Raw genomic sequence first — 9,987 nt, forward strand, 5'->3', positions numbered from 1 at the left:
TGCCCCGCGGGTCCCGGGGGCTGCAGCGCCTTCTCTAACGCCCCCTGGGCAGCAGCCCCGGGCTCCCTCTGCCCTGCAGCGTCAGGGCTGCTGCTGCGTTACAGCGTGCGAGCCGGTACCTCAACATCCCGTTAGGAGCAAGGACGCAATGTTGCATTCTACGCCTAAATATTCGTATTCATTTACTTTATAACGCTGTAATAAAACCAAGTGAATTAGCAAGACAATATCGTAGAAGATTAATGAAGTCAGTTTTTCTAACAAAACAAAAGCTACAAGATGAGTTGCCTCTTGGCCACGGAAAAGAATAATCATTGCTGTTCTAGATGGCTCATCTAAAGAACAGCAGTATTAGGTAAAAATATTTTCCATTCTTTTTGCCATCACATTTTTATTTAATTGGGAGCTGCTTAACCACTTACTATATTTCCTCTGCATATTCTTAATGCTGTTTTACTTCTGGTGGTCTTGTCAAGTGATGACTTGACTGTAATCAAAATCATGTTTGAAACAGCCTATTTTTCCAAAGACTTCCAGAATTAGACCGAGCGAATTGTTTTCCAGCCCTCACTGGCCCACAAACAAATGAAGTTTAACATGCAACACTGTGCTGCTTTTTCCTTTTTTTTTTTTTTTTTTTTTTTTTGGTGTGTGTGTGTTTTGTTTTTTTTTCTGTGGTTGTTTTTTTGTTTTCTCAACCTGAACTCTAGTTTTGTGGTGTGTCACGGAAGAGACCCTACTAGGTCACTCCTAATTAAATGCATGCCATCAAATTTCAATATAAGTTTGCACCACTAATCATCTAGGTGACTGCTTTGTCAAGGCAAGAATAACCTAGAAGGCTGTGCACTGTCTTGGAACTTGGTAGTTTTGATCATACTTGCTATTCTTTATCTCTCTGCTCTTGAACCTTACCTAGTGTTGCTGTGTGTTGCTGGCTATTTTAAGAGCTGCTGTGTATTAGACAAACAGTATAATTCATATTTTTGTAGAACAGATTTGGGAGTTAAATCGTATCACTAACTTAAAATATGTCACTTTTTTTCCTGATTGCCTTGTCTTACCCATTCTGGAAAGGATAGGTCCATTCGTCTCCAGTGTTGCATTTAGGGCCTCTGTTTATGGCTACTGCTGACAAAACAAAGCAGTACCCAGCTCCCAGAACTCCAACTGCAGCGAATATTATAGAAGAAAACATCTGATGAACAGAAAAATAATGTTATTTTTGTTCTCATTCAAACAACAAAATGTATTCTATTAATGTGAATGTGCATTTTCTAAATTTGGCCAAACTGGTCAGCTCCTGAGCAGCTAACCTCTATTACTTTGCAATTACACAGTAAATGCATGACGCTCTGGTATTTAAAGGTTTTAAACCAATTAGCTCTGTTTGGGTGGGTGCTGGCACAGTAGATGGCAGTCCTCCCCTTCCCACAACCTGTATCCCACAGACCTCACTGTTGTTCCAGGTCCTGGGTTTCACTGAACTGGAGTCTTTCAAGAGATCATAAGTGAGAGTGAAGTCTTGGACCACTCGGGCATTACAAAAAAGTAATCTGCAGTACCCTTGACAAGTTAGCTTTGGTATCTTGGGCTGAGTAACGATTTTTCCTTCCTGGCTCTCCCCTGGAGGTTTCACATTAGTGTACTTAATCTCCTTGCTGGTACTTGTCATGATTAGCTCTCCTAGTGCGACTGGAATAGATTGGAAAGGATGTCATTATTTTCTGGCTTTCCATGACAGCATTTTCATATATACTAATATGTAAGTAAATAATGCAAAAACTAATGCCCTACTTGAATTCTGAAGCACTTGTAGCCACAGTGGTTTGGAGGCAGAGATAATGTCTGTTACTGGATCAAAGCAATGTAGGTGGAGGAAAAAATAAATGTACTGTCAGGTCTGTGAGCTTTTATTGACACCTCACCAGATTCTTGCCTTGAGTGCTGATGTGTGCTGTAATGTTGATAGATCTGATTGGGCTGTCTTAAACATTCTGTTTATGTAGTAGACATCACTATAATGGTGTTTCCGCTAACATGCCAGAACAAGTCCAGGTCTCAGTCATGGTGTGGTAAGGCCACAGGGCTCTTTTTGTACAGTGCCCTTAGTCCTTGTGCCTGTACCCAGCCTCTCAGCCACCTGCCCTCTAACCTGAGTCACCAGCTAGGTGCTGCCCTGCAGGATGTGGGTGGATTATGGGCAGGATGCTGCCCGGATGGTTTATTGGAGATGAAGACGTGCTGGTCAGAGCAGTGCCAGGGCCCCCTGTGAGAACCACCCACCCAGCACCAGGTTGTCTGTGCTCTGCCCAGCTCAACTGTGCTCACTGCTAACAGGCAATGGATGAGACAGTGTGGGGAAGAGAGACATGGCTCCATTCCCCTCCTAGAAGTACCACCTGCTTTGTTGGCATTGCCTGAAGACTGTCAAAGACAGGGTTTAGGGAGGCTCCTTGTTAACCTCACAGTCATTATTCTTTTCCTTTTTTTTTTTTTTCAACTGAAAACCTGTTCCTTTATTTTAAAAATTGTGATGATTTACTTGAGCCAATTTATTTTAAAAGGACAGGCTTTCATAGTAGAAATAGATTATTTTTAATCTAATCTCATTTTTAAACTAAAATGCTTGCAATTTTTACTAGTGTCTGAAGGCATCCATTTGAAACTTGTCATTTGTAGTGTGAAAGGAAGCTATAAATTTGAAGTGAAGCCTGGTCTACCTGGTTTTAAGGAGGAGGTTGGATTAGATTAGACTTCCCGAGGTCTCTTCCAAACTGAAATTTCCTATGAACCTGATGAGGTACTTACAGCCCATTGCAGGGGTCTGCAGTGAGTTGGGAATGTAGTGCCCAACTGTCAGAATATTTTTTTTTAAACTGCCAACGAAAAATGGCTAAAGAGAGAACTGTTACACTGTGCAAAACAAAGTGCAGATCTTTCAGAATAGTTTTAATTGTGATAGGGACTGTTAGTATCTTCTGACAGCAGAACACACCAAGGCAGTGCAGCTGTGGTGCCTGTGGCACATCAGAGGCATAAAACAGCTTTTGCAGCCTGCTGACCCTGCTGTCAGCATTCAGACAAATGGCAGGGTTTTGTGACCTGCACTCTGGGCAGCATCCATCTAGTCTCTCAGTGACTGAGCAGAAGATACATGTATCACATCAGTAACCGTTTAGATTTTACTTTTTTTGACACGTTTCCTCTCACTTACCGCAAACCTCTTCCCACAGCTCTCATTACCACAGCAGCCACAGCAATCATTATTCTTAAGGCCCAAAAATACCAAGGCAGGAAAGATCATCTACCAGTAACAGAAAGACAGTTTGAATTGGGATTAATTCAAGTTATATTTCTTTGTAATAGTTCTATTTTTATTATTTTTTCTTATAACTAAATTAACTTATTGCAAAACTGTGGGATGACTTGTAACTTATTTGTAACTCAAAGCAGAATTTACAATGTTGAAGCCTGCATTTGAGGTATGGTGGAAATTCAGGAATGCAAAGTCATGGGGGGGAGGAAGGAGGAATGCCTGAAGTTATGTACTCACCAATATGCCAGATCCCAAGATCCCTCCGAACCACCAAACCTCATCTGTAATGTTTTCAGTGTTTTCAACGACTGTTCCTCCAGGGAAAAACAACAGAATGTTAGCGAGGGTACATAGCACAGCCAGGGGGATAAGAGTGGCTCCCAGGCACTTGGCACAACCTCCCGTGCACATGCTTCTTTAAAGAAATGGCAAACACAACTGAAGGCAGAGGAAAAAGATTGTGGATGGTCTCAAAACTGTTTTCTAAAAAGGAGCTTCTTGGTGTACTTTACAAAATCCAGTTTCTGCTGTGCCTTTGGAGGAGCTGAGCCTGTAGAATGCTCTTCAGAGACGTTGCTGCAGTTGATCAGACATGCAGTGTGCCGGTTATTTATATGTTCCTGCGGCTGTGATGTCAATTTTCTGAACGTCCGTAAATGAAATTACGTTCATTGCAGCCTCTCATTTTACTATGACAACCAATAACCTCTGTTAATATTTTACTAATGTGGGTGAGACACTTTGTTATCTGGGCTCAGGTCATAGATAGATACCCTTCTTAGTTCTGGATCATCCCTTTTACAACACATGATCTGTTTTCATACAAAAATGCTTCTTTGTAAAGACTGACATGAAAACACACAACAAAACAGATGGACAAGAGTTTCTACTTTCCTGAGACATTAAGCTCAGGAAACTCTCCTGCAAATTTGAAATAACCCTTATTTTAAAGATGTTTGAGGGTTTGTTTTGATCCATATAGTGGACCTCTGCTGAATCTTCAAAGACAGGCAGCCCAGAAACATCTAAAATTTTACCTTGTACAACTACAAAACCCTATGAATTACATGGTATGGAACTCTCTGAAGCTGTCTTGAACTGTCCCAAGCAATGGCTTCAGATTGAGTGGCAACACTGGGTAAGGTGCTTTTCACAACCACCATCCTTGAAGAAAGGATACAAGTGAAACCCAGTCACTGTTTATCTAGACTAATGTTCTGGTCCATTACCTGCTGCACTGACAATTGTGTGGATACAAGAAAGCATAAGGATGTCTTGAGCTGCTGCTGAAGAGATGTATTTGGAAGTAGTCTAGGCCTTCTGGTGCCTGTGCAGAAACAGAAGGAGGTAAAGCACTCTTATCAGGATGGAGGGCCAGGCCTCATGTTTTTAGGCACGTATCTTTTTAAGGTGACAATAGTAGTACTAAAAGTTGTACTCCTGTTGTATGTATACAATTCTTGTAGTTGTGAGGTGCAACTGGAAGGGTTGTCAACTTGTAGAGGGCTTAAATGTCTATTTTGCTGAAGGTGCCAGTAGGATTGAACACAGACATGTACTGTCTCTGTCAGGTAGTGTGTCTGGAGTTCTGCTGTAAAATATGATTCAGACTTAGACAAGTAGTTACTACTAATTTAGGTGCAGCACTGGGTACACTCCTGTTGTTTCCAGTGGCTAAATTCTAACTACAGGGGAAAAGGATCACAGTCTTGTTTCTTTGATTGAAAGATGAAACTATGAAACCCATTTTCATGTCAGACTAAAGACTAAATTTTTGAGCTTCCAGTTTACTTCAGGGAGTCTGCTGTCAGACTAAGAAAATTGTCACAGTATGATTTAATCTTTGCAGGTAAAAAATCAGCTCACTTATTTGCTATCCACTCACTTGACCTTCAGTGCAGCAATTTCTACCAAGAAATCTTACTTTTCCCAATGTGTTCTTCTCTAGATACTAGGAACCAACTGGGCAAATGCTAAAAGCTGTGAGTTTCTTTGATGGGTTAATTTGTAATCTGCTATGTCTATTATTCCTTTAATTAAAATAAGCATTTGCATAGATCAAGGGAAGTAAGAAAGTAGGAAATTACTAGCTGGAAGTTTTTATTATTGAGAATGTATAGAACTCCCAATACCACTCACTAAAACAGCTTTTAGTGGATTGGGAAGTAAAACAAGAACCTGGATCAAAACTTTTGCAGGAGGCAACTTTCTCTTGGATGCACACTTAGTAATTTTTAATACGTGTATCTCTTTAGAATAAATAAAGAGAATAAATATTCTCTTTGTTAGAGAATAAAGACAATTATGTTTTGTTGGAGCTTTTTGATGATTAACTAACTGATAAGTTAATTCTGTTACACTGACATACTCATAGTCTGAATTCTCCTTACACATAATGAGGTGGCTCTGTAATTGAAACTGTAGATACACCAGCAGATACAAAGATGAGACATTACAGACTGCCAAAGATCCACAGCTGCAAATCTCATGAAAGTTCCTGGATTGCAGCAGAATGAGGAGCACCAGCCTGTGAACATGAGGCCTGTGGAAGCAATGGAATAAATGAGCATGTTTAGCACTAGCCTGGGAGCTTGATGTAGCAATATACAGAGAACTCTATCCTGTGTAGGGACAGAAGAAGTTACAGTGGAGCCCATCTTATATTGTACTACTCAGAAAATTATTTTTAAAAAAACATCACGAGGAATCTAAGAACTTATTTAAACAACTCCTTTTCCCCTAGGAGTATCGGAAGTCCCTGGGATGATGCTGGAGACTCTCTTTAGTTGACCTGTTCTTGGGCAGACTAGTCTGTGTAGGTGACTTGCCATAGATTGGAAGCCTACAGACTCTTACTGGACTGTGCCACAGAGTATGTGTTTCTCCATATTTGGGATTAAAAGGATTTTCTATTTATTTTGTGATTTCTGGAAACCATGCTTCATGGTGCAAGACTGTTTGCAGGAAAGACTGTATTTGAAATGCTCTAGTTTTTAATAGCCCTCATCACTGAAACAGAAGTCATATGATGAAGATTAATCAAAACCTGAATATATTTTTTTGTAGATCATATTTTGAAATTTGGCATATGCCACATTTTAGGACAGTGAACATAGTTCTTTCTTTAAAAGAAGAATGTTTCATACCACATATACTTAAGCCCATTCAATAAAGGATGGCAAGAAATTATTGTCACCACTGACAAAACAATCACATTCTTCCGTGTATTAAGACCAGAGGATTGTTCCTTTGTAATGACCACTCCTAGGAACAAATGTGTTGGTAGTGCTGATGCCTGTAGTGCAGAGCAGACTCATGATTCCTGAGAAAATCACACTAGTTTACTTTGTCAGTGTTTTATTCAGGTATTACTAAGACAGTTTTTTAGTGGCTCCCCGAGTTTGCAAATAATGCAACATGAACGAGGTCCACAGGTTCTCGATGTGAAGTGCAGGTCTAGCAGAACAGCCTGGACAGTGACTATGGTGGTTCCCAGTGGACTGGAAGATTCTTGTCAAGCATGGAGCAGTTGATGCCATTGGCACAGGCAGTTTTAGGAGGAGTCTGCAGTTGATGATTCATTGAACAGTTTCTAGGAGTTGTGCTGTATTTGTTTTTCTTCTTGTGTCACAGTGATTCCTCTCTTAGCCATTCTGAACCTGCTTTAGCAGGAGGGTTGGGCTAGATCATCTCCAGTGGTCCCTTCCAACCCCTGCCTATCATTCTGTGTGAATCTGTGGTTTTGTTGGGATCCATGGAGGCCGTGAGGGACATAAGCTGTTTGGTGCGTGTTTGGGAAGCCCTGGCCCTTTATGTGCTGCCCTGCTCAGTCAGGGCAGTTGCCTCTGCCAGGCTCTGGGAGCTGCCTGCTGCTTCGGCCTGTGTTATGTCACACCTGGAAGCTGGAGGGACCTGTCCTCCTCCTTGCAGAGCAGATATGGTCAGAGGCATTGCTACTGGTGGTTAGTTGGGCCCTTGGAGCAGGGAGGAAAAAAACATTGAGTTGACTGAAATATTTTTCCAGGGAAAAACTGAGTGACTTGGGCACTCAGTTCCTCTCTAAGGGGTTCTCCTCCTCTGTTCTAGCCCACGTTGTCTGACTCTGGCCATCTACCTGGGAGGAGAGCCAGTGAGCCCGTCGTCAAGCACCAGTCACAACTGCTTTTCCTGGAATAAATACTCCCTTGTGAACCTGGTTTTGAATGTTGTGTCATCCTGACCTTTTCAACAGCATTTTCCTAGTAATTACGGAGCCACCACAGAAAGCACCCCTTTCTGTCATGCTGTGAGAGGGTGTTTCCTCCTTTCCTCACCTGTTAAGTCATACAGACTCCATGCAGTGCAGCAAAAGGTGAAGTGCTGTGTTTTCCTATGGAAAAGTAACAGGAATCAGGTCACTAAGATACTTTTGGTTGTTTCAGGTGGATGTAAGCATTGATTATACCTTGTCAGTTCTTTGCCTAGTTTCTTAAAACACAGGGAATGATCTGCAAACTACATGGAGACTGACAGATGACAGGATCAGGTAATTTTATAGATAGAAATACAGCTGCATGCCCTCAGGCTATATATAAACCTGCAGAGTGCACGATAGCTGGAGCTGCAAATGTGAAAGTCTGATAACTGGACGCAGTGATCCTGAAACTGAGCCAGATGTAGCATAGATGATGGTAACCTGAAAAGTAAAGTTCATTATCCTGGGTGCAGCACACACCACTTAACCACCCTTTACCTGAGCTACCCCCTGAGGTACCACCAGTACTGTTATCACAAGAAGTTCCTTTTTTTTTGTTGCCATGGATTTCTTGCTAATCTTGGTAATCAGATTTTTATTTTGTTCAGATGAACATGGCTTAACATGTATTTTGATTTACCTGTTTATTTTTAGTTTTAGATAGGTGCATCTTGATCAGTTCTTGTGTCAATGACTGAACTCATTAGACATCACCCAAGGTTGTGAGTTTTTGCTCTTGTGATTTGTGTAGCTGCTTCCATTTGCCAAATGTCATTTGGTTATCTGGAGCTTTATAAGCTTCTCTGATAAGGACTGATCCCACCCCAAATTAAGCCAGGGAGGATTTTGCTAAAGGTTTATGGGTAGGATTTGACTTACAGCAGCTTGACTGAAACCAGTATGTTCAAGCCTCTGCTGCTGCACGTAAATTTCTGTGTGTGTCTTTAAATATATCTTATATATCTGATAAAACTCCTTCTGTGTGCAGTGCATGGACATGGAACACATCAGTGAGATGCTAAAAGAGCAGGGCTGGGCAAGGGGCTGTGTGTGCCAAGTAAGAGCCATTATCCCACCACAGCATTGACACTGGAGAAGTTAATTTCTTTTCTATTCACAGACTTTTCTGCCAAACCTGGGGGCTGTCTGTGGCGAGGCATATGAAAGCAGAGAAAGGAAAGCAAAACCTTGGTACCCTGGGCTTCCCTGTGCTGCCATTTTCCTGTCCCAGCCCCAGGAGCCAGGCTGCCCTGGGCACTCAGGGCAAGCTGGGAATGTGCACAGTATCACCAGTGCCTTCTTTGACCTTTGTTCTCTTCCTGGCATTTCTGTTCAGATAAGACCCTGTAACAGCCTGGGAGGTATTTTAAGTTTCATGTTGGTATTATCCTTGTGAATACAGAAAAGCAAAGTAAGCTGCTGGAGAGTATTGAAGGGAAGTGGCTGGACGGCAGGTCATAACTGAAACAGTCCTGGATTCATGTTCTGTGTGGGCAGTTTTGCAGTCCATAGTCAAGTTATAGATATGATTGAAGCTTCCCAGAAAGATCAACTTGATTAGGTCCTAGATTGAGTACCTGCTATAGGTAGATAATTGCCAGTTTAGAGTGGGAGATTCCTCCGCCCCTCTTGGGAATGGAAATGGGTCAGATGAAGGAGCCTGAATTTTAAAGTCCTGTTTCAAGTAAAGTTTGTTTTCCATGACATCACTCTGATATCTGATAGCCTAGTCCCTTAGTAGAGAAAAAAATTGAAATACATGTTACTGACACTTTCATTTGAAGTGACATTACACAGAAAATTCATGTGTCACAGAGAATAATGTACCCCAGTTTGTAGGAAATAATTATTGTGGTGTAAAGGATGTTAATGTTGTGCTACAATATTCACACTTGGAGTATCTGGATGGGATAGGTTCAGTTGTACTTCCAGTTCACCTGTCCAAAATAAGGGCACTTCTCATTACAGATCATAAATTGCTGATTGTGTAGAGAGGCAGAGTGAAAAAGGTCGTTTCCTTGGAAATGGAACTAGATAATTCCTATCTCCATTTTTTATCAAACTTCAAAGTCTGTTAGGGTTTCTCATTTGTTCAAATTTAAGAACTCCATGGATCACATCTTCCAAGCTGTGTGTCTCATGTATGTAGACATGATTCTGTTCAGCTTTTGGTTGATAAGAAGAATGCTGTCATGTACTGCATCCATTTAACCCATTTGGTGTGTTACTGAGGTGCTAAATGCCTCACGTTTGCTCATAACTACAAACAGGCTTCCACTTAGCTAGTCCATCTCCCATGCTGATTTCACTGGGGACATTTGTTAAGAATGGGGTCAGAGTCCACGTTTACACTTAATTTCCTCTTCAGTTGTTTAACTATCCTCTGCTTGAATTCTGTTCCAAAGAGATTTTTTCATGACTGAATAGTATTTTA

The 9,987-nt window shown here is 41.3% G+C and overlaps 1 protein-coding gene across 1 annotated transcript in view; it reads right to left on the bottom strand.

Annotated features, from left to right (window-relative positions):
* TM4SF4 (transmembrane 4 L six family member 4) overlaps positions 1 to 3,882 on the bottom strand; it is a 5,104-nt gene extending 1,222 nt beyond the window's left edge. The window contains exons 1-3 of the mRNA XM_010004724.1: positions 3,557 to 3,882; positions 3,218 to 3,307; positions 1,065 to 1,198 (exon numbers count right to left, since the gene is read on the bottom strand). Of these exons, the coding sequence (XP_010003026.1) occupies positions 1,065 to 1,198; positions 3,218 to 3,307; positions 3,557 to 3,730 (398 nt within the window). The 5' untranslated portion in view covers positions 3,731 to 3,882. The remainder of the gene's footprint in view (positions 1 to 1,064; positions 1,199 to 3,217; positions 3,308 to 3,556) is intronic.
* Positions 3,883 to 9,987: the final 6,105 nt, after the last annotated feature.

This window comes from Chaetura pelagica, unplaced genomic scaffold (genome assembly GCF_000747805.2).
Source record: "Chaetura pelagica isolate M959 unplaced genomic scaffold, ChaPel_1.0 scaffold829, whole genome shotgun sequence".
Classification (NCBI taxonomy): Eukaryota; Metazoa; Chordata; class Aves; order Apodiformes; family Apodidae; genus Chaetura; species Chaetura pelagica.